Genomic DNA, 24,539 nt, shown 5'->3' with positions numbered 1-24,539 from the left:
GCTTGGGCTGTGTTTGCCTCCGTTCCTGGTCCGCAGCTTTTGTTCGTCTGCTGTGTCCGCATCCTTCGTGATAACTGTGAGGCTCAGATCCCCCCCTTTCTGTGCATGTGTCCCTCGGCACGGCAGCGCAGGGAGCGCGCATTGAAGCACGTCATCAGAAACCGTGTCGCTAGGAAAGCTGCCACTCAGAGTGTGAAAGACTAACTTCCTGCTTCAGAACAGACTTACCTGTTTGGGTCATTTTCTGCATTAGCCGTACTGATCCTGTCTCATGGTGTTAAATCATCAGTAAATGGTTTTGCTTACACTGTTCTGACACATGCCCATAATTTGTTTTTTATTTTGAATCTTCATTTTGTATGTTTACACTAGTGCAGTGGTCCTCGTCGTCCCCCAACCCTGCCCAGCCCCACACCCCCGGCCCCCTCCACACCGTTGTCTGTCCATGGCTCATGCATGTAGGTTCTTCGGCTGGTCCCCTCACATACATGTTGGATTTTGTTGACGGACTTAAATGAAGTAATAAATATAAAGTGCCCATTAACAGAGTTACTAGACTTCAATGCATGTTCATTTTTCTTATTTTGATGACACTAATTTTTGCCTATCTGTGGGGCACAGGAATTGCAGTTTTGGTTTGAAGTATCGCTTTTGCCTCACTTAGAAAAAAGCTTTATAACCGCTTGCATGTGACTCTTTAGATGCGGTCTGCTTTGGGAGTGGTCCTAGAGGTCGTATGAACTTGCCTTCTGAACGGTTTTCCCTGTGGGATGGTGACCGAGGCCTTTTGGATAAACCTTTGAAGGTGGCGGGCAGCTCTCCGGTGCAGGCGCCTTCTCTGCGGGGCCGCAGGCTGCTCCCTCTTGATGCCGGCGAGGCTGCGCTCCTCCAGACCTGTCCGCATTTTCCCGTTTTCCGTGGGAAGAGCTCCGTTTGTTACTGACCTTCGGAAGTCGGGGGCCTCGGGGGCTGGCAGTGTCCGTGGTGATTTTCCCAGATTATGACTTCTTTTTAAATCTGCTGATGCAGGCGGAGGTTGCCTCAGCTCCTTCTGAGCTGCCACGCGCCCCTTCCGGCCCCTGCTGAGCTTTCTGTAGCCCCTGTGTGTGTGTTTAGTCTCCTGCTCAGATAGTTAGCAGCTCAGAATTGCATGTGTCCCAGTTATAACTCTATTACTATCTTAGTTACAGCGTTTGAAACTTTTTATAATTGAGATGTTAAATTACTCTTTTCATCCTTGTGCCATCTGCCTGTTTTTTAATAAACATACACCGTTTTGGAAGTAATGGGTAGTAACGGTGAAAAGCACAAAGAACTACGTTTTGTGACACAGTCAACAAAATTTTAACATTCTTGCTTTTTGAAATTATCTTTCAAACTATTAACTCATATGATGTATTCCTTTAGTTTTGTATAATACTCATCTTTAAATGATACTTACCAAATAGCAATATATACTTCGCAGGGTTTAATAAAAGTCCTGTCTTAGTTTGCTTCTATAAAGAAAATGGAATAGGAACAGTTTCTTGCAGGCTAAGCGCTTTACCCGACAGCGCGTGAACGTGAAGGCCGCCCTTTGCTTGCACGCAGGACGACAGCAAGCAGGCGCAGTTCCTGGCCCTCGCCGTGGTCTACTTCATCTCGGTGCTGATGGTCTCCAAGTACCGTGACATCCTGGAGCCCCAGCGGGAGACGGCGCGGGCGGGGGGCCCGCCAGGGAGGAGCGTCAGGCCGGAGATCAACTCGCCGACCGGCACAGGTACTTCGTCTTCCGTTAGTTACTTGAATTTCCGTGATCACTTGCCTCCTTTTTATTTCATTTTTACATCCGGATGTAAACTGATCCTACTCATCATCACCTCAAATTTCTACACGGAGGTGGAATAGAAAGGCCAATTTTAATATTCTTTACTTCCTCTAAGATACATGAATGGCATCTCCCTGATGTTTGCTATATTCTCATTTTTCAGTGCATTTTTAGTGTTGTTTTACATTTATTAATGCAAATCAGTTACGCTATTTAATGTTCAAGTCGCTTGTATAGTTTAAATTTATTACTTTTTAACTTTTATAAACATGAAATTAGGAGGTCCGTGTAGAGCAGTGCAAGACCAAGCCTAAGCCAAGATATCGATCTCTGTAGCCAAGGTCAAAGGTAGCCCTGTTCCTCGTTCTTTCCTTGCTTTCCTCCTTCTGCTGGGCAGTTACTTCAGTATCTGAACATCAGTACTCTAAAATTAATGTTACATACAAACTATCCTATTTTCAATCTCCATATTCTGTCAGAGTCATAGTAAGCAAACATGCATTCTGAGCTTTGTGACAAAGTAGCTTCCGCTGGAGTCGGAGGCGTCTGTCCCACAGTGAAGCACCTTGGCGCACGCCGTCCTTCTCGTCTGCAGAAGACACTCGTGGCGGAGGGGCCCCTGCATCACCAGCGCTGGCCGCCCTGCTTGAAAATGATAAACGCGTTTTCTGGCAACAAACAGCTTAATAGCATGGGTGGCTTCCATTCATTGCATTTCAGGCCAGGGGTTTCTGTCAAGGTCACGTCTCTGTTCTGTGCGCTGTAACCTTGGTAACCCAGCGGCTCCTTCATGGACCGCTAGATTAACTGGCAGTTGAAACGGTCTTTCCTGCGTGAATGTTACGGCACACAAGTGAACTGGATACTTTAACAGGCGGGTAGAAACCAGTGGTCCAGTCTCCGGACCCTGTTTTCCGTAGCACACCGTGCCTCATGGCCCGTGTCGGTGCGGTGCCTGCTGCCGCTCGCCGCGTGCTTCCCACTCACACACGTGACACTTGGCGGCAGCAGACGGCCCCGCTTTGGCCTTCTCCTTGCACACCGTTCTGCCGCTGCAGCGCCGCCCTTGGCCGCCTGGAACGCTGACACGTGGCTGTCCTGACGCGTTTTCTGGGTTCTAATGCCTTCACGTCAGTCGCGCACGTGCGGGCCGAGCGAGACATTCGTGACTGCCAGCGCCCTCAGGGCACGGCCCGGTTTCGTGCGTTTTGTATGCCTCCGTGTCCGTTGTAAAACAGGCGTGTTGCCTCCTTTCCCCCAGCACATGGCGCCCCCGCCCCCGCGCGGCGGCCCTTCCCGCGGGGCTGTGGCATGTCGCGGCGATGGGAGCCGCGCGCCCCCGGGCGGGCCGTTCTGCGCTGGCTCGGTCTGATTCCGTGATTCTCTCTGCAGTGGTGGTCATCCCGTCTCTCCCTCATCCCGGTCTGAACCATGGATTCCTCGCCAAGCTAATTCCGGAGCAGAGCTTTGCCCACTCGTTTTACAAAGGTAAGGCTGCCCTCATCTCGGACCTGCGTGGGCATTCTTGTTCCATCGTGTCATAGAGTAAGTGTCCGTAATGCTGTTGTTCATGAACAAGCGGGCACCTCGGGCTCCATGGAGCCGGCGCTGCGTCTATGCCTGGCCGAGGAGCAGACTGTGGCTTCTCTGTTCATATCGCGTCACCTTCGTAAGCGCCGTCTGCCAGTCCCGGCGCCTGGCTCTCTGCAGAGCAGCAGGCACGCGGCAGCACACGCTACGGAACGCAGAGGACTCACGGCTCGGCGGTGCTGCTGCGTGAGCCGCGCGGGGGCCGCTCCGGACTCGCGGGAGAGGAGCTGAGGACGAGCCTCCGGGCAGCCCGGGTGCCCCCCGTGGTCCCGCGCACCCGTCAGCAAGCGACGTGCCAGTCGGTGCTCAGCGTCCACTAAAAGGTGCGAAACGTGCGAAGCAGCAGGAAGAGGTGATGCGGAAGCAGGAGGCAGAAGGAGTCAGTAGGAACGTGTTCCGGAGGGTCAGCGCTGGCGGGGTTCCCGGACAGGGACGTCCAGGCAGCTGCCGTGCGCACAGACTTTCCGTCCACGAAGGCGTGAACCTGAGGAGGAGAAAAACGGGAGCGTTTCAGAAAGAACCAGTGGAAGCCTCCGAGAGGAAAAATTCAGTAGCTAAATGACGTCTGGGTCAGATCAGCAGGGCAGGTGTCCCTGCAGGAGGCGGAGCGGCAGCGTCCCACGCCGCAGGCCACGCGGCCTCCGCAGGTCCTCCCGCGCGCACCCTGTGGCCCAGCCGTGGGACGTTGCTCGGAGAAGGGGAGACTGTCTCCCGCGCTGGCCGCGGGCAGAAGGCAGAGGGACAGCGTCAGAGAGGGAGGGACCTGGGCGTGGAGCTGCCTCTGGAGGTGGGAGGGCAGCAGCGGACCTGCCCCGCAGGGGCCCCGGCGCTGTGAGTGAGCCTTGGCCCTAGAGCTGGTAAAGCTGCGGGGCCTTTTGTTCCAGCTTGGGGGGCACAAAGGTGTTTTTCACTAACATGCAGCCTTCAACTGTCATGATGAAGTGAAGGGTCCGTCGTGTTAGCTCTATTCCTTGCAAACACAGGTCGCTCTCAGTTGTGTAAGAAGGACCAGATGAAACGTGACTCAGTGCCCTCTGGGGTCTGTCGCGCAGAAGTGCAGGCCCGGGTGTCCGCTGCCGTGGCGGGGAGAGGCTCGGGCTTCGGCCGCCGGCCTCGGGCCACGGTCTCGGCCTTCTTACTGGGAACGCGCTGCTCCGAGCCAGCTTGGCCGGGCTGCACCGCGGCCTCGGTGGGGCGGCAACGGCGCTGACCCCGAGGGTCCCCCACTGCCGCGGTGGGGCGTGGGCAGGTGCTGCCGATGCTGTCACTGCAAAGCCACCTCTTGGTGCCTCCCCAGGACCGAAAACCACCTGGATTCTACCCTTTAAAGACGAATACGACCGGCTTCTTTGTCAGACACACAGAATGTTTTTAGTGAACGCAGTGCTTCTAACAAAGATGGATCGCGGCATGTGTTTTACTGGCAGAAAGTGTCAGAGGACAAAAATCGGAGCTAAAGTCTTGGACGTGCACGATTTCTATGACATGTTTCATTATTTAATAATTATCAATGAACTGTCTTGGTCTATAAGAATAATTTGGATATTTTGTTCATCCTTGAAAGGTTATCTCTTGTCATTTTATCTATTTAGTAGAATGTTTTGTGTTTTATTTTCCATTAAAAGGACATTCGTGCTTAAGAAATTCAGGGAACCAGAACTATTTCTTTCAGTGAAACAATTTGTGTTTGATTAAAACTATGCAGGATGAGAGACTGGAACTGGGTATTGAACATCGGTGGTACGTTTGGAAGATACAGCATTTCTAGCTTCATTTTGGATGAAAGTTTAAAATAAACACCCCGAGCTCCTGAGCTCTCGTCCCATCAGCGAGCGTCTCAGGGACGCCGCTCTCCCAGCTCCGCGGGTTATAAGATAGAGCTGGTCAGCCGTGTGACTCCCTTGGGGCCGTTATTGCTGTTCCGCCCTGGATCAGGTTACGTTAACAAGCAGAAAGCTCAGGGTCACATTATGGACTTTAAATAGTTACATTCTCAGTGTTTAAAACGTTCACGTAGTCATTCTGGTTTGGGGCGTCTCTCGTGTGTGAAACCGCTTGTTCGGTGACGAAACGTAACGGAAGAGTGTCGGCCCACGAGCACCCAGTGCTCGCACCTGCAGCGCAGACGGGTGGTTCTGCGGTTCTCCCTCCTTCCCGGCGTCCCCTTTGCTCAGGTCTTGTTTACTGGGGGGCCGTTCTGTGTCGGTGCTTTCGTGGGCGTTCACCACCTGCACTCTCACAGGCGGTCTGAGAAGCCCGCCCCCTGCACACCCCACTCGCTCCTGCAGCTCATGAGTGAGCCTTTTGGGGGTGTCTGAACCAGCCCTCTGACCTGCTCCCCTTCTTAACCTTCGGTGGTTCCCCGCCGCTGGCCTGTCCCCCTCCGAGCGCTGCGCATCCTTTCCCGGGCCTGCCGCCAGAGGACCAGCGATAAAATAACACCGGCACACAATTTACAAAGTGCTGCAATGAAGTAGAATGTGCATTTAATATGTAGTCATGTCATATGGGTTACAGTACGCCACATAGCAAGTAGAATGAAGTAGTGTTCTCTCTAAAGGCTTTCTGTAACTGGGACAAGGTCCCGGTGTCTGAACTTGGCGTGGCAAGGCCACGTCAGGGCTGATTTCCCTGGGGGGCCCCCACCGCCTTCAGGACGGTTTTCTCGCCTCCTGCTCTGCATTCTGTTCCTTTTAGTTTTGCTGCCTTTTGCCTCTGCCTGGGGATGAGATTCTGTTCCCTTTGGACTTAGGTGCTCTGGTGGCATTTAGGGGGAGGTACACGTGGGCCCGGGCAGTCTGGCGCTGACTCCCTTCCCCGCCATGGCGGAGGCTGCCCCTCCGTTCGCTCACCAGGCTGCCGTCACAGTGCCTGTCCGCTCCTCAGCTCCCCCACCCCCCGGGCTTTCCTGTCGCATGTCTGCTCCTGGGGTGTGGGGCTCACCCCGCCGCCCGCTGCCCTCCCGCAGGCGCCTGCATGGGAGTCTCCTGACCTGGGAGCTCTGCGGTCCCCCCCGACCCCCGCTGCCCCGCTCTCCGCCGGGGCCGCCTCTTCCTTCCACTGGCAGCAACGCAGCCTGTTCCCCCACACCGCTTACCCAGGTGTGCCCTTCAGGGAGGTGGTCCTTCCGCTTGCCTGGCCTGGCCAGGGAAGGAGGTCAGGGAAGTGGTTCTTAAGTGAATGGAGTGAGTGAGTTGGGGAGAAAGCTGAGCAGTGTTTTAAAAAGCTGATTATTGCTGGTAGCCCCAAAATTATGCTAAAACCAGACCCAAGAAACTCCCTGACAGCTTGTCCTGGAAGCTGTTACAGTTTCACGTTATTTCACTTTAGGTTTAATAAGAAGGAAGTTATAAATCAATATGTTATATTTTTCATCTAACAATTTATAGTCAGGGAAAAGGATTAACTCAGGAAATAAAATAAGAGAATGTGGCACTGTTACAAGAGGAGACATATGGAGTAAACAGTCTTTAAACAGACTGGAATTTGTATATTTAGTTATTATAAATATAACTTTTGTAATCAAATGGGAAAGGAAGTATCATTTGAAAAATGGTTTGGGGATTACGAAAAGGGGTAACCATTTGAAAAAAATGCATGTCCTTGTTTTATAATATGGAATGGAACATAATTCAAGAAAATTAAAATTAATAGTTATATAAGATACCACTTACATCGTAACATCAAAGGCTGAAGCTGTAAAGTAAAATATATGATCAAATAAAGGTTGTATATACTGGATGTCTGACTAGATTAACAGAATGAAAGGACAGAACACACAGGAAGAATTGCACATTTATATGATAAAAGTAACTAGCCTTAATAAGTGAAAAACTCTTACAGATCAATTAAAATAATACATCACAGTGATGGCAAAATGCAGAAAAATACCAGAAAGCTGACAAAAGAAATGCAATGTACAGCACAAATAAGAAGAATTCATTTAAATCTACCAGTAATCCAATACGTTTATATTTAAAGAAAAATATGTCATAATGTGCAATGTGGGCAAATTTTTGAAAAATGAGAATATAAATATGTTTACTTTCCGTAGCATAAAAATATCCATAACCCTTGATCTAATAATTTTACTTTCAGAATTGCATCTGATGGGAAAAGAAATAGACCAGTAATTCATATGCTAATATTTTACTGCTTAGTTTTTATTTGCTGCATATGTAAAAATAAAGTTAATGTTTATTAAATATTTATATTATAAACTAGCACTAATGTTTTCAGTATTGCAAGTTTGTTATTTTCTCTTGCTTTTGGAATTGTTTTTAATGGGTCCATTGTAATCTGCTATCTGGGTGTATTATAATTTATAAGTACTTTATAACTATCATTAATATAATACAGAATTTTTATTGGGTAGTGCTATTGACTATATTACATACTTCAGTTACTTACCGGTGAAATCATGGCCAGTTACTCACAGCAAATAGTTTCTAGCAGTTTGACTCCTCGGTGTCGGCTTCAGTGCCACTGGAGGGACCGGGTGTCGGGGATAAATGATAACGGGAAAAAATAAAATAAAAGTACACTATTAACAAAAGAAGAATCTCTCACCTTTTTTCCTTCCTTCCTCTCTCTGTCCCTCTCTTTTTTCTTTTTTCCGTCTTCTGATTCTGCCCTGCTTCCAATGTACTCACAGTCCCTTCCTTACACGTTTGCCTTGTGAACGAGTGTCCTCCTGGTACGAGCCGGGCACCGAGGCCCAGAGCACCGCGTGCGAGCCGGCCCCGCCCCGCGCGCCGGCCTCCCAGCGAGGGGGACGCGCTTTTAGGAACGACGCGTGGGCGCGGAACTGCGCGTCCTGCTGCACCTGAGACAGTTCTGGGCCGTCCCGGGAGAGCAGTGGGGGAGCGGCGTTTAGCTGGGGGCCGAGGACGGCGTCCGTCCCTTTGGGCAGAGAATGGGGACAGCGGGAGCACGTTCCTGGAAAGGTGAACCCAGGCTCTCAGAGACTCTGCGGCCTGTTTTGGGACCGTAAGCGGGTGAGCCCAAGAATCAAAGGGAGGAGAGGCGTCCCCCGAGCGGGTGGGCAGGCGGGAGCCACACGCCCCAGGGCGCGCACAGGGCGCTGCGGATCTGGGGATCTGGCCGGGAAACCGCGCAGAGCGCGCTGGCCCCCAGCAGCTCAGGTGCCACGGCGCGCGCGTTCTGCGGCTCAGCGCTCTGCCGTGGGTGCTGCTGCTTGTACGAGCGGACGGGCTGGGGAGAGGGCAGAGCGCTGGGACAGGTGCGGGGACAAGACGCCTCTCCTGCCGGGCGCTTCTCCTTCCACACGGGAGGGGCGGCGGCTTTACCTGCCGCGTGGGAACCGCTCCGAGAGTGCGGCAAGGCGAGGAAGGGAGGACCCGTCCTCAGGGAGGGAGCAAGAGGCAACCTCTAGGAAAAAACGAACGGAATGGAGATAAGGAACTTCCCCGGTGAAGAGTCCGAGCGGGGGAGGAGGGAGGGCGGGCAGAGTGGGGGCTTCCGCCGAGAACGAACGGGAAGCTGTGAGAAGGGACCACGCGCGGCGGGAGCGGAGCGCTCCCTGCAGACGTCCGGCGGCCCCACGTGCGCCCCGAGGAGAGCCGCGTCCCCGGAGGCCGGGCGGGGGAGCGCCCCCCGCGTGCTGCAGCACCAGGAAAAGGGAACGGAAACGAAGTGAAGGCGGCCGTAGGGGCTTCGGAACGGCACTGCGCGGGGTGCCGTTTTCGCTCCAGTCCTCGCAGAAGGCCGGGGAGGCGCGATGATGGGAGAGGCTCACCGAGGAAGCACCGGCTGGGAACTCCGTCCCCTGCGGCAGGGGACAGGCGGCTAGACGCGTTCCTTCGGACGTGTCCGTGGCAATCTCCGGGTCCCTGGGGAGCGGGATTCCGTAGGGCCGCTGCCGGCGATGGCCGACAAGTTTCTTGGACCTCCTCACAGCACAGTTAGCATCTCCGCTTTTCAAGGCCGCCCTGCCACGGAAACCACGAAGGATCTGCCCGAGCAACACGGAAAGCGAGGGAGCTGGGAGCCCACGCTGGAGCTTCGATCACTTCCATGACATCCCGCGCTACTTCCGTTCTGGCGTGTTGCCTTCGGAGAGGAAGGAGAAGCGCCCACGCAGCCTGCGGGCTGGAGGAGGTCGGGGGAGGAGGCCTCTCCGCGGGTGGGGGGTAGTGGCTGCAGGGGAAGGGCCGCCGCTGCGGGAGAGGGAGACGGAAGGCAGGCGGAGAGGCTGGGCCGTGGGGGGGGCCTCTCGGCTCCGAATGGTGCCTTCGGAAATGTGATGCCGTCTGTTATGGGCACACTTGGGTAATGACACTGAATCCTGAAGCTGTGTTCTTTGCGTACGTTTAGTGCAGCAAACAAGATATTGAATCGTGTATACCGTATTTTTCGCTCCATAAGACGCAACATTTTCCCCCCAAAGTGGGGGCAATGTCGTCTGTGCGTCTTATGGAGCAAATACTGCGTCTCAGACCGTGATGTGCATGACCTGACCTGTCAGCGAAGGACGAAACCGTTGACGGTCGTTCAGAAGCTGTGGCATTAGCAGGGCCTTAGATGGAACTGAAGATGGTGTCACATGAAGAGAGCGAAGGAAGTGGCATCAGTGACTGTGAGCAACTGAGCTTCATAGATTCCGACACCAGCAACAATGAGTTCTTGGAGTTCCTAGGAAACTAGAAGAGCACTTGAACCTTAAAGTCTCTCCTAATTTGTTAATAACAGTGATGATAGTTCTTAATGCCACTGCTGACTGCTGTTCACTTGACGTGGCTGAAATATTATTGTTATGTTTTATTAAATATTTTAGTGCACAATTTGGTTCAGAATATATTTTTCTTGTTCTCCTCCTCTAAACCCAGGTGCGTCTTATGGTCAGGTGCGTCTTATAGTGCGAAAAATACAGTAATTAATTGCAAACACTTACTCAATGCATTGCATTCTTGTGTAAAATGAATTTTTAATGATTTTTGAAATCTTTTTCTCTGTCTTTTTTCTTTTGGAATTCAGGTTAATTTTTATGTAAGTTTGCAGTTTTGGATTCAGTATAAACAAAATATACATGGTTGTTCTATACAGATTTTAATGTTTTATTTTAAATCACTTCAGTGTGAGTTAGTTTCCTTGGCATTACTGTTTGAAGAGGAAATAATTAATCTTAGTGTAATTTTAGTGCTATACTAACAAGGAGCTGAATGTTCCTTTCATGTTATTCCTTATTTAGTTTGGAAAATAGCAACATGAATAACTTAGTAGGTAAGACATATCGAAGCACTTCATAAATCACTGCGAAACAAGATTTTTGGAGGAAGGAATGTGATAAATGAGGTCACCATGTAGAAATCATGTCATTTAACCCCATAATTTCACAAAGTACGTTAGATGAACTCAGCTAGGCTCGGTGGAACGCAGAGAGGAGGAGGCGTCTGGCTTGCACTGCCTGTTGCTGGCGCGGTGAAGCTCACCTGGCCAGGCCGGTTCTGTTCGGCCTGGTGTAGGGACCTGGCCGGCGGCTGCAGGCGCTGGTGAGCAGCAGGGAGAAGCCACCAGCCCCGCGGCCCCCGCTCTGTGACCGCCCGCGCCTGTACTTCCCCTGCTCTCCTTGCTCGCCGCCCTGCGGAAGCTTCTCGGGTTAGAGGCTCAGAGCACCGAGCGCCACTCCCAGCCCGGTGCCGGCTCCCAGGGGCCGCCGCCGCTGTCCGCCCGCCGGGAGCACGTTCCGGGAGAGACGCTGCTGCGTCACGGGAGGTCAGGGCGAGCTCCGCCATCCGTCTTCTATTTGCAATCACTGTGATGAAGTTTTCCACCGCTGCTCGTTTCTATTTCTGTGTAACACGATCACAAGGTACGCTTTGCAGAACTTATTTGAATGGAATTTTTGTTGAAATATCAAGTTTACTGCTTCATTTTTGAAATCTTGGTCAGTCACCGTTAAAATGAAGGGTTGTGTTACTGTGTAAATATTTTGATGATTCGTTTGATAGTTTTATAATGTTCAATTCTAATTGTGCTTTATAATTGAGAGGTTAGCATTTATATTGGAGTTGCAAGTGCTAGTTAACGAGTTATAGATTTTAAGTGTCCACTGAGAGCGAACGGAACAAAATAGCAAAAAATTACATTTGGTGGGAAAAAATTCGTATATGGTACATTTCCTTTGATATTTTGTTTGCTAGCAAAATGCTTATGCTTCATACTAATTAAACTTGAAAAGTTTATATTTTTCATGTGCCTCTTGATGTAAAACGCACCATAAAGAAAAATATTGAGGCATCGTATTAGGATGAAGCCAAACTCAAGGCCAAGTCTGTAAATGAGCTAAATTCAGACTACGTGGTGCACTTGATTGTGTGCATCTGTAAAAGGCCTTATCTGAGGACGTGCTACTTGATTTTAAAGAAAGAGAGGGAGACATCCTTGGCTTCCTCCTGCACCTGCGCCGCCTGGGGACCGAGCCCACGACTGGGTTACGGGACGAGCCTCCAGCCAGCTGCGGCCCCCGGCGCAGGGGTTACACGCCTTTGGGTAATTAGCACGCTGCGTACCGGGGAATTTAAATGCCTTTTAGAAATGACGAGAACTCTCTCCACCCGTACATGACGTGTTAAACTGTCAGAAAGATCAGGCCATGCCAACAACCACGATACTGATGTTTTTCCTGATGGTAGAGTTTGTATTTTTTCTGCGTTTGTATTCTCGGTCCTATTGTCTGCAAAATATTACGACAGCTGTTTACTTTTTCTGTTTTCTCCCCCAAAATACCTAACCTGCGGATGCGCACGTGTCGTAAATACACTGACTAGTGCGTTTGGTGGTGCAAACCTCTGACGTTGTGCCTTCCCGCTGCGTATCCCTAAGGTCGCTCTGAGCTTCCCAAGGTTGTCATTGGTCTCTCCGTGTAAATGGCCCCAGAGTAAGGGGGTGCACGGATGCGGCCTGCAGCGGCCGCGGCGCCAGAGCCTCTGGGCCGCGCGGATTTCGGCCGTGAGCTTCCAGGCGCTCCGTAGGGACCGGGCTCTGTCGCGGGTCCCCGGACAGAGGGCAGGTGCGCGCGGTGAGGCCCGCGCGCGGGGGGGGGGGGGGGGGGGGGGGCTCTGTGAGCTGCGGGGCCCGCCCCCCCCCCCAAGGGGTGGGAGGGGTTCGTTCCCTGGTTCCCGCCCCGCGACCTTGTCACCGGAGCCTCTCCTTTCGTTCCAGAAGCGCCCGCCGCCTTCCCCGACGCCCTGAAGGAGAAGGACGCGCCCGCCCCCGGGGAGGACCTGCCGCTGGAGGGGCCGCTGCCGCCCGCGGACTCGGGCGTCGGGGAGGAGCCGGCGGCCGGCGTCCTGAACGGGGCCGAGCCGGAGCCGGGCGCGGGCGCCGAGGCCATGAGCGAGCTGCTGTCGCCCCTGTCGCCCGCGGGCCAGAAGCCGCCGGAGAGCCTGGCCGAGCCCGCGCCCGCCGTGGCCAGCATCAGCCAGGCGCGCGGCATCAACGTCCGGGAGATCCTCAAGAGCCTGGTGGCCGGGCCCGCGGACCCCGCCGACGGCGGCGCCGACCCCGCGCCGCACCCGGACGCGGCGCAGAAGCGCGAGGCGCCCGCGGCCCTGCCCGTGCAGTTCCACTCCTTCGACAGGTGGGTGCGCGCGCGGGGGGCCTGCGTGGGGCCGGGCGGGGCGGGGTCGGCCCATGGGCGTGGGGAGCCCTGCGGGGACGCCGCGGGGACAGGCCGGCGGCCGGCGGCTGGGGGCCAGGGCTCAGGCGCGGTGTCCAGGCTGATGGGGACGCGGGAACCCAGCTCCCGGCCGTAGCCCGTTCTCCAGCGACGACACTTCCCGGGGAAGTCGCTTTATCCTTTTCCACTTGTTGGCTCCCGGGCTAGAAATGCGGACGGGCCGGGCCGGGCCGGGCCCCCAAGGTCGAGTCTGGCTCTGAAGTTCGCTGTCAGAGACCGGAAACGCTGACGCTTGGATGTTGAGTGGTGTGCTTTAAGTAATAAAATAAATTCAAATTGAGTTCGAACTGCAGATACGTGAAAATATTTTTTAAATCTGTGATCATCTTCCATATGGAATTTACATTTTCTGTGTGAAAGCCAGAGTGAGGCGTGTATGGGAAAGCAAGCATCTGACGGCATTTCGGGCTTCTCATGGCCCCATGGGACTTGTAGTTGAGAATCAGTCATTGTTTCCTATTCCAAAAAACGATAGTTCACAGAAGAATAAAATATTTTCAAACTGAAGAACTTGGTGCATGTATTTTACTATTTAAAACGTGTAGAATTAGAAAAACTATTTTAGGATAGTCATTCAAACAATAGTACTTTGATGCTGTGACTGATGCATATTCCAAATTCTGTTTACGTGCTTCCTCTGCGTGTGTAAAGTGACCGGCAGCTAATGGTTTTCTTTTTTAGATGGAGAAGTCAAGTTAGGAAATCAGTTGTCTCTCAGACTGTAGTGTGAAAACCCAGCCCCTGCTCCGCGTGGCTTCCGCTAGAACAGACGGCCTTGTCGCAGACACAGGGTTTCCTGGTGTGCGGGGGTGGGGTGTGCAGTGAAGCCATTTCCGTTAGGATGCGCATTCTTCTTATATATAAATATCATGTAAACTTTGTACGCATTTCACCTAGAGTCCTACAGATATTTCTTGAAAACCTATTGTGAGAATATAAATGACGAAGTCATGATGTCACATGTAATGATGAGTAAAATCTTTTGTCCTTAATGAACCTACAAGTAATAAAAGGAGATAGAAATATTTGCGAATAATTGTCTTATAAGATAAAATGTGTTGTGTAAAAAAAAAATTTTTAACTAAGAGAAAGGAGAGTCTATCAATGTAAGAAGATAATTCTTTTAAAAGTAGTTTGTTCATTCATGTAGGTTCTTGGGTGTTCCTTACGCCATTTCCTGCTGATGTCCTTGGGGCTATGGCCCCAGAATCTGTGGGGGTGTGCATTTGTGGTGCATATAAACCTGCCTGTGAGTGTCTCCAATTACAGAGCTCTATAAATAATGCTACAGTCATTTAGTTTAGGGTAATGAAAGTTGTATTTCAGTTAGTTTTAAGTTGTATATTTAAATTTCGTTAAAGTTAAAAAACAAATACAGAGGATTATAATTCACCTAAGAGGATGCAATGAGGTAAAGAGTAAGTAAAACTTTTTTGTTTCAATTTGGATTGTTGTAGGGACATTTTAAAATAACCGTAACAAAGCCACCGCCCCTGGGCCCACACCCTTAGCCACTGGGGGTGTGCTAGCTTTGGAGAATAGCGCTCTGAAAGAGCAGACCCCTGCTGTGTTGCTGGCAGCCCGTGCGCCCAGCGCCCTGCCGCGGGGGCGCAATCATCACCCTAAATTGCATCAGCAGGAAGGGACCGAGAGCACAAAGCACACTCCAGGGCCGTGCAGAATGGGGTCTGCAGCGCGGCTAATGTATGCAGGGGCCGCGGACCGGCGGGGGGAAGTGACGAGGGGACACTGATGAGAGGAGCGATTGGGGTCTCGGGGGGCGCTGGCGAGGGATTGAACAGAAGCGGCCGCGCACGCACGGAACGCACGTCTGTCGCCGTCACCGCTCAGAGCCGTAATGGGAGGTGGCAGTCTGAAATGAGTTGCCACGGCGAAGAGTATTATTTTTGAAATGCTTTCACACAAATCACTGGGCCCTGCATACAACTTAGTTTCATGCCTTAATGTCATCAGGAGGCACAGATTGGTGTGTCTAATTGTTTGCCACCTGCCAGCAAAATGAGCTGCCAGCCAGCCAGACGGGTCTGATTGTCTGTCAGCCGCTCAATACATTGGGAGTGACAACATCAAAAATTCAACTTCAAACTCTGGAGCCCTGAGCAGCTCCCAGAGGCACGGGCCCTGTGCTCCCGCGCGGCTGCCTTGGCAATTGGATTTCCAGAGCGTTCTGCCGCTGGCCTTACCTGCTCCGCGAGCGCGATAATTACATCCCCGAGTGTATAAACACGTTTCTGAGGCACTCGCGTCTGAAGCCCAAGCTGTGACATGTCTTTTAACATCAGGTTGAATTTCCTGAAAATAGGGTCCACGAGGACCGGCTTTTGGAGCCAAGGCCTGGAACCCCCCTGTTTCGGGCACAGAGTTACCGCCGGGCCCCCCGAAGCAGTGACATATTTACCAAACCGTCTTCTGTTGGAAAAGAGCCATAACCTCGGCTGCCCGTTGCTTTGTGCCTCAGTCGTACTTCCCCATGGTAGTGTACAGAGCCGTGGGAGTCAGCGGGGTGTTAGCCGTGGGAGTCAGCGGGGTGTTAGCCGTGGGAGTCACCGGGGTGTTAGCCGTGGGAGTCAGCGGGGTGTTAGCCGTGGGAGTCAGCGGGGTGTTAGCCGTGGGAGTCACCGGGGTGTTAGCCGTGGGAGTCAGCGGGGTGTTAGCCGTGGGAGTCAGCGGGGTGTTAGCCGTGGGAGTCAGCGGGGTGTTACTTTTGTTAGCCAGCGGTGTCTTTGTTCTGCAAACATGTATTTCTTATTCTAGATTGTTAGTGTGGAAGTAGCTTCCCATGGCACCTGATGGGGTTTTAGCTGTGTTAACTTTGGTCCTCCGTGGGGGGCTTCTCAGCTCTTAGGCTGGAGCCTCAGCGAATCGCAGTGTTTTGAAGTTTATTTTTTACCTTTTGAAGTTCATTTTCATTAGTTACACTGCAACATCAAAGTTTTAGAAACATTTAGCCTTAAGTAAAATAAACCCTTTTTCTTTTCATTTTAAATCTTTCATCAGGTTGTATTATGAAATATATAAGTACGCATATCTACATACAGGTAACCCCCGGGTAACACGGTGTCTGGGTCCCTAACAAATGGATGTTATGCTGACCCGTGTTACACAAAACAAAGAACTCGTACAAAACAGGGATTAGGTTCCAAAATTTTTTAAAACACACTATTGCATTTTTATAATTAGGAGAAATACCTTATTAAAGCAATGTTCATCGAAAGTATTCCATATTAATATGAACTGAGTAATGTTTTCTTCGTCATCACTACTAAGGCCCATCAACCGAATGCGTTTTCTTTTTGACCAGAGATCCTCATCCTCTGAACGTCCTTCAGCATCATCTTGATTTCTGTGCTCTGCTTTTTGCGCAAAGCCGGTCATTTTAGATCGCTAGCTGTTAGCTGAGAGGTCTTCATAAATTCCGTCACACGGTGCTAAGTGCTTCTGAAGCTCTGTCTCTCAGTCTGTGCTCCTTTCAGGGCAGGGATCTGCGTTTAAGAAGCATCACTCCAACCGTTCAGCTACGTCTAGGCCTTTCTTTACGCTTTTTAGAGGAAACTGTTCCACTTCTTCGTTTCCCTCAGGGCTCTCGTCCCGAGTTATCTTGGCACATTCCAGTCGTCATTTCCACCCAAACTGCTTCGTCAGTGTCTTCTCCTCCCAGCAATTCCTGGGGACCATCTACAGTCACAGCGTGTCAGAGCGAACCCGTGCTATACGGGGGTTTCCCCCAATTCTCTAACCGTGTTAGGTGTCAGAGCGAACCCGTGCTATAGAAGTGCCGTGTCCTGCGGGGGTACCTGTGTAAGGACAGGACTGATTCTTCTTATGCCATTTCGCCCCGTCTCCACCTATGCTGACACGTGGACGTCTTTGACGACACCGAGTGGCCCTGACAAAGGCACGGCCCTGATGCGTGAGGCACTGACCGTGCTCGGGTCCTCTAGCCCTGGGCCGCAGCGCTTCCCAGTGAGAAGGCACGTGTGCGCTGAGGGGCCGCGGCTGTAAAATGAGGACAGCCTGTCTGATGCCCTGTTTCCGCAAAGCAGAGAGAAACGCTCCCCACGGGTCCGTTTCTGACAGAAGCGCGTGGTGATCTGACCGCAGACTCATCAGTTGAGTTGCAGTGTCCCTAGTTCCTCTCTCTGGATAGATTTCTGTATTAGGTCTGTGGTTTATGAAATGGTCTCCCTGAGCTGTGTTTTTTATGTGTTAGTAACCTCGTAACTTTTAGGTTGTGGTTCTGCTTTTCTCCTGACCCACCAATTAAGCTTTGGAGAATTTGGTGTGTGTCTGTGAGTGATTCCTGAGAGCCCCCTTTAGTTTGGACGAAAGACAAGACAAATAAACAAATGAAAGCGGGGGCGAGTGCCTCTCCGTGCTCCTCAACTAGGAGGTTTAGAAAGTGCTTTAAGCCTCGGGTTCCCGAGTGGCTTCTGCTTGTCCTGCCTCTGGCTCAGACGTTTGTCTCACGTGCGCACACGTCATCTGCAGGATTCTGCAAACCTGCTTAGACAGCATTTGAACTTCTGGGCTTGATGTGTTTAGGCAAAGTAGTCTGCATTTCCCCCTCAAACTTTAGTATTCTTGCTTCCAAATATGTCCTTCTCTGGGAAAGAAAATTCCGAAAATGGAAAAATATTTTGCAAATATTACAGGACTAAAAACTCAATACAGCTGGCCTTCCTGTTATTCAACCCAGAGTACAGGCCCTGACGAGGGAGTCCTCGTTTTCTCCCGTTGCCATTTTCAGCGTCCGTGGTAGGGACGACAACGTACAGAGCATGTATATTCCACGGACCCCCTCTTACACGGGGTTCTTTAAACGCAGAATTAAGTGAGATTACAAAAAAATTATAACTAATGCTGAGGGTTTTAATTTTTGTACTTCTAGTTTGCTAATATTTTTTGAAAATGCATTGATTATAACATTTAAAAGATAACGAGGTACGTGTGAGCCCAGTGTATTAACAGTCTGTCAGCCTTCCCATCGCACGTTTCTGTGACACCGCAGGCCCGTGTGCCCGCTGTTAGAGCCGCCCCCCGGCATCCTGGGTGTGCAGTGGTGGGCCGGGTGCCGGGCGAGGCAGTTCTGGTGACGGCCCGCGGTTCCCGGTCGCTGCCGCTGTCTCCCCTGGCACTCACACCGGCAGGCAGGGAGCTCAACACCCACCGCTCCCTCGAGGGCAGACGGATAAAGCACTCAGCTCGCTCTCATCTCCCTTCCTTCTGAATGTAAGCTAAGGACTCGCGGGACACGACAGCAGCAGAGCAGTCACCTTGGGGTTTCTCTTGGGCGTCAGAAAATCGTAACGTCAGCCGAAAGTCAGCACCGGACTGGTTTTCTCCAGTCTCCGTTTTTTTCTTTCAAGGTGAATGATTGACATCTGTAAGCCTCCTTAGGAAAGAGTGATAATCCGGACGTCGGGAGAGCTGCCTGTTAATAATGTGTCTCTCTGTGGTCAGTGGTGTGACCTTGACTATTGTCCTCAGCGCTCTGGGACTCGGTTTCCCAACATCCAGAATAAGGCGTCCGTTCTGCCCTAACGTTTCAGAATTCTGTGATACATGGAACGGCCACATAACTCGTCTCAGCGACAGCGCCGATGGCTGTGTTTGTGCCGGAACAGACAGGACGAGTCCACTCCCAAAGCTGTGGGCCCCTCTCGCCTGGCCGCCTCTCGAGTGCAGCCCTGCCCCTCCCACCCGGCCTCCCCGTTCCCGGGCGCCCCTCTCCCCGCAGCGCACTGGACACGTTCACGCCGGAGACATTTCCTCAAACCCAGATCTGAAACACGCCCCTGTCGCTGCCCCAGGGCGGGGAGCCCCCGGGTTGGAACGGGAGTCGCACCTTCTGCGGTTGTAAGGCTCCGCTTGGAATTCCTTCAGTCTTCTGTGGCTTCCTTCTCTTTGCTCAGCTCCGTTTTTACTGAAGTTTTCTCCTCTGGACTAACTCCTGTTGGCCCTTCTAGATTCAGCCCCCTCTTCCCGATGAAAGGTTTCGTGCGTAACCGACCCAGAGCAGCTACTGAAATGCGTTGCGTGGTTGGTGGTCTCTTGTATTTCCTTCGAGGGTCTCCCAGGTGTGGGCAGGTCTCCCTTGTCTTCGTATCCCCCACGTGTGTCAGTCGGTGCCCAGTGAGTGTCACGGATAAGAGGGAGGGGCCGTACACAAGGAAGGGCTTTTCACGTGGGGCCGTGAGTAATTATGAACCTCCCTTGCTTTAATGGGTTCCTGTGGAAAAGCCCTTTCCTGTCCTCAGTCTCCCGCTTCATGCCTAAACATAAATCTACAGAATTCCCAGGACTGGTCAGTGGGGACCCCCGAGGTTCTGTCCTTGGCCCCCTTTGCTCTCCATCTGGCGCACCTCTCGGGTGGGGCCCTCTGCTTTCCGGGCACTAAGCGGCAGAAAGGCCGACGCCTCCCCAGTTCGGGCCTCAGCCCTGACATGTCTCACCTAAGCGGGGACTTGTTTGCCTGCTGTTTCCTCGCCTCCACTGGCCGGGGGACGGATAAGTTAACAGTCGTTAAAAACTCGGCCGCAGCCAGGCTTCCCCTGTGTTGGTTGAGGGCAGCCCTGTCCTTCCTGCTGCTCACGGCCGAACCCTGGCTCCCTTTCTGATGATGGAAACCGACCCCTTCTCGTCCCTTCTCTGCTGCTCTCACCGCGGCCACCACCCTGTCTTGCTTGGATTATTGTGGTATTTTCCTAACCAGCCGCTCCGACTTCTTTCCCTTTCTCCACCTCAGTCAGTCCCCAGCGGGGACCCTGCTGCGGCCTCAGGTTGTGACCCCTCCCCCCCACGTCACAAGCTTTGAGTGGCTCCGATCCCACCCCGTGGAGAAGCCGCTGGGCCACAAGGACCTGTGATGGGAGCCCCGTGGTTCCTCCCGTCTCCCCTCCTCACTCCACGCGTCACTCCCTCTGCTCGGGTCACGCTGGCCTCCTTCCTCTTCCTCTGCCTGGGACACCGTTCCCTGGACGTCCTCGCAGCTGTCCCTGCGCCCCGGTCAGCGCGCACCCCCAGGACCGCCGTCGCAGGGCGTGCCCTCTGCGCCCTGTCTGCAGCACCGCCCCCTGAGCTCGGCGTCCGTCCCGGCACTGACCCCTGTGCGCTCTGCTCATTTATGTCAGCGTGTCCTCTCGCCCTGGTGGCGGGTAAGTCCCCGAGGGCAGAGGTTCTGTCTGCTCCTCAGGTCGCTGTACCTGAGAGCTGAGAACAGCCCCTCCCACGGGCGCCCCCCCCCCCCCAGAGATGTCTGTCACATGAATGAGTCTCAGAGCCCATCCCCACCCGGAGACCCAGTGATGGAAGAATCTGTGCTCAGCGGGTCACAGAGCACGCAGTGAAGCGCTCGGGGGACGTTGGGTGGAAGTGAGGTACAGCAGAGGCGTGATTGCCCGGCGTGTGCTGTTCTGTAGACGACAGCCATGCACCTCGGAGTACGTGACGCTTACACGGAAATCGGGTCCTCCACTTCTTCGTAGCGTGCAGCCTTGACGGTGTGGGGTGGAGGTGCGCAGTCACGTGGGAGGACACGGAGAGATGGAAAACGTAGGGTAGAAAATGCAGTTGGTAAACTGTGTGTGGTGTCGAGGCTCTTAGGCATCTTAGCAGCTCAAACAGGAAATCTAGAGGAAGAGTAAGGACATTATGTTAATAGTTGAGGTTGGAGGCTCTTAACTTGTGTGGCTCTGTTTTTGAAATCCAGATAAAAGCTACATGCTCGTCCTAGAAGACGCAGACGTGCTCCGGAAACCCGAGTGGGTCTTAGCGTGTGTGCGCCCTGGTGGGCACGCCCGATGGACCCGCAGACTTGTCAGTGTGCCTGTCACAGTAGGTGGAGTAGTAATCAAGTGGCAAATGTTGAATGACAACCTGCTGTAAGATTTTGTAAGAGTGGAAAATGCTTATTTTCGAATGTAAGCAGTTGAAAATGCCCAATAACATTGTAAAAGGTATTGAATATGTATCAACACATACTGCTAACCGTCAAGTCTCAGACTCTTAGGAGAATGGGTTTCTTAGGCCGTAGAGTGGTTTCCGGGGTTGATGAACAGGCTCCCAAGGACAGGAGCGCTCAGTGCTGTGATCCCAGACACACGGCGCGGCCACGGTAGTCGCAGGGGACACAGCAGTTCCTGCAAACGGTGACGTTGCCGACAGAGGAGGAGCCCGCGGGAACGGTCGGGTCCGGCCCCCGCCCGTCCCAGCACGTCCCGGTGACCGGTCAGTGACCGGGAACGGGCGCTCCGGAGGGTCACCAGGGATTTCATCCTCTTGCTGGGCCTAACCTGATATTCGAAGATGCGTGGACGTTCCTCCTTGTCTCCTTGTCATATTCCTTCAGATGTTTACTTGGGGAGCTTTTTTCACTTTTTTCTGTAATATTTTAGTCTCTGCCTTTTCTCACTGACGAGTTTCCCAGGTTTGCGGTCATCCTTCCTGCGGCCTTGTGGACATGACGCTGTTTGTCGCTGTCCTTGAAATGGGCGCTCAGACCTGCACGTGGGGTTTTGTCCACGAGGTCTGACCATCTGGGCGCTGGTGTGGGCCCTGACCGTGTCCACGCTCCCGCGTAAACACTAGGAGCTCTCACGCGCTGCCCACTCACGCCGCCCAGGGGAGGCGCTGAGCACGTGGGGGCGTCCCCTCCGTTCATCTCCAGGACAGTGTCACGGTCTCCCTTTAAAGGGTTGGAGAAGGGCGCCCACCCAGACTGCTCTCCGTGCCCGCTGGGACGCATGCCCACGTGTCTCCGTAAGCGTCGGAGGGGGGTTCTAAGTCGTCTGCCTGCCGTCGCGACCTGGGCTTTCACCCCCTGAGCCTCTCTGTCCGTGTGCCACGTCCCGCTCGCCGGCCCCCCCAGGCCGTTAACCAGGCGCCTCCAGTCCCCAGCAGCCAGGCCCCGAGTGGCAGCGGCGTTTGCTTACAGGCTGCTGGGGGCACAGCCTTCCCTCCCCGGCAGCTCATGTTCACGTTGCCTTCCTGTGGCCTCAGCCCGTGGCCGGGCGTCGCCCGCAGCAGCGGGAGTGTGCCTGTCTGGGGCTTCGGGAAGACCTGCTCCGCCATCGGGACTCCCGTCAGCCAGCCTGTCCTCACTCCGTCCGTGAGGACTGTGACGGGAGGCGTGGGGGAAGGATGCCGTGGGTTCACTCGGGCCTTCTTTGCAAGCCGAGACTGACCCGTTGTCTTCCTGCCCGACGGCCGGTGAGGGGGTCCGCCTCAGTGCTAGCCTCCCCGCTAGGGGAGGGACCCGAAGTCACGGTTGGTTCTTCTTCTCATGCTCTTGACGTGCATCGTCGTACGGAACGCGATACTGCGCGTCCTATGGGAAGAGACTTATTTCCCTCGGGTCACGGTTGCTGGCATTTCTCACCCCGGGTGTTGTTTCTTGTCCCCTCCCGCCTGTCCCGCAGGAGCGTCGTGGTGCCCGTGAAGAAACCACCGCCGGGGAGCCTGGCCGTCACCACGGTGGGGGCTGCAGCCGCCGGGACCGGGCTGCCCACAGGCAGCACGCCCAACATATTTGCCGCAGCCGGAGCTACCCCAAAAAGTATGATTAATACCACAGGTATCGTCCTTATATATTTTTGTGATACCCCATTTTTTTCTTTCTGTGTCCTGTAGCTCCGTTTCCCTGCTTGTCTGATCTCCGGAATAAAACACCCCGGTCGTTTCGGGGCCTCTCCGTCTTGAAGAAGGTCCTACGTTACGCTGCTGCCTCCAGAGCCTGTCTGCAGTTTGGGATGTATTGTTTCGTGGTCATTGTAGGGGACACTGTTTTTGTGTTGAGCCTTCTGTTTACTGTCAGACCGATAGCAGATTGCTTCACGGTTTTGGGGAGCAAAACCGAAGCTACTTTGCACACGGATGCTGAGTGTGTAGACAGTAGTAAGTTTTGTAAGGACAGCGAGGTGTACGCAATGCGTTAGTGGCCTTGGCTTGGTGAGTCGAGTCTGTCTCTGCGGATCCTCTGAGGCAGAGCGTCCCTGGGAGCCTTGCCGACACGCCGGAGCCTCAGCTGGAGTGAAACACCTGCCACCAGGCACCCCGGCTGGGCATTGAGCGGCTCCGTGTCCCTAGGTGACAGCTGTGTCCAGTTCAGTGTCTCACACTTTTCTAACGATTCTAGGAACGGAGAATTCCAAAGCACCGCAAATTTTAAAAGCCTGCCTACAGGGGCCTCTTTTGTGTGTGTGTGTAAATTTCCAGAAATGTTCCTGTTGATTAGTAACTCAGTAAATCCTCACCCAAATCTTTGTGATTCCGTTTTAGGTATTTATACAACGCAGGCCGACCCCGAGTTTGCCTCCCTGACTCTAGTAGCCTTCTCTGCTCCAAACTGTGTAGCCCTGACCTGTCCCGTCTGTTACCGCCCTTAGGTTTGATCCCCCTCGGCTCTCCCTTGTGCTTTCTGTGTCTGTCTTGTTGGCCGCACCGCCAGAGGCGTGTCACGGACACCCTGGGGGGTAGTCAGTAGACTGCGCTGACGTTTGTGGGAGCAAAGAGCGTCATGAATGGGGCAGTGTTCGAGAACGTGTCTTTGATTTACCTGGATTATAAGTGAATATTTGTATCTGGCTTCTCTGAAGACGTTTATAAAATGTTTATATTCCGTTTACAACCTTACCCTTTATTTTGCTTTCTAGAAATAGGAATAAAAATGAATTTTACCAAAACACATACCAGAAAAACTGTTAAGGTTTTTAAAATATGCCAACGTGGCAGGGAAAAAAATCTGCATTTGGCATTTATTGAATAAGTCCTTTTCTAAAAATACAGGTAAATGAAAAATTAAATCACTTCTTTTATCTTTATATGAAACAAGTTATTTTGTTCTAATTCCCATTTGATGAATTGGTAAGAGATCTAGGAACGGAGGGCAGCCAGCGGTCTGGGGATAGGACGAAGTGTATAATAATGGGGATGAAAAATGAAATGTGATTCATGAACTCGCCCCACACAGGCTTGCACACACACCGTTTGTGAGCCGGCAGGTAAACGGGGCCCCCTGTCCAAGGCACGCTTCGGCACGGGGCTGCCGTGTGGGCTTCAGCAGGGAGACCCCCGCGCGCAGGCTGTTTGTGGGAACCGCTGTGGGATAAGACAGCACCCAGGATCACTAGGTGTCTCTCGGCGCCACTTGGCTGGTGTGGTACAGAGAAGCTGCTCCAGAGCGGCCCCTCCCTGTCCCCGAGCAGGGCTCCCTCTGAAGTTAGGCTTGGCCACACTTGTTCCAGCCCTTCCCACGCGGCATTCGGTCACAATAAGCCCCGGGGGCCCCGGCGTTAGGTGCAGGAGAGACGGCAGACGCTGCCACGGGGCCGGGGAGCGGGTGCACTTCCCGCGCCCCGGTTTGCATTGTGCATCGGCCTCATCTCATCGCCCCTGGTTCCCATCGTGGATGTCCTTTATCTGTGC

The 24,539-nt window shown here is 53.0% G+C and overlaps 1 protein-coding gene across 2 annotated transcripts in view; it reads left to right on the top strand.

Annotated features, from left to right (window-relative positions):
- The window catches only part of NBEA (neurobeachin), a 377,725-nt gene that overhangs the window by 98,129 nt on the left and 255,057 nt on the right, over positions 1 to 24,539 (top strand). For both annotated transcript variants that reach the window (XM_090258648.1, XM_090258647.1), the window contains exons 28-31: positions 1,591 to 1,759; positions 3,200 to 3,295; positions 12,581 to 12,998; positions 22,535 to 22,689. In XM_090258648.1, the coding sequence (XP_090114774.1) occupies positions 1,591 to 1,759; positions 3,200 to 3,295; positions 12,581 to 12,998; positions 22,535 to 22,689 (838 nt within the window). The remainder of the gene's footprint in view (positions 1 to 1,590; positions 1,760 to 3,199; positions 3,296 to 12,580; positions 12,999 to 22,534; positions 22,690 to 24,539) is intronic.

The sequence above is a fragment of the Furipterus horrens genome, unplaced genomic scaffold, assembly GCF_987537825.1.
Source record: "Furipterus horrens unplaced genomic scaffold, mFurHor1.1.pri manual_scaffold_12, whole genome shotgun sequence".
Classification (NCBI taxonomy): Eukaryota; Metazoa; Chordata; class Mammalia; order Chiroptera; family Furipteridae; genus Furipterus; species Furipterus horrens.
This window is presented reverse-complemented; position numbering and strand designations above follow the sequence as displayed.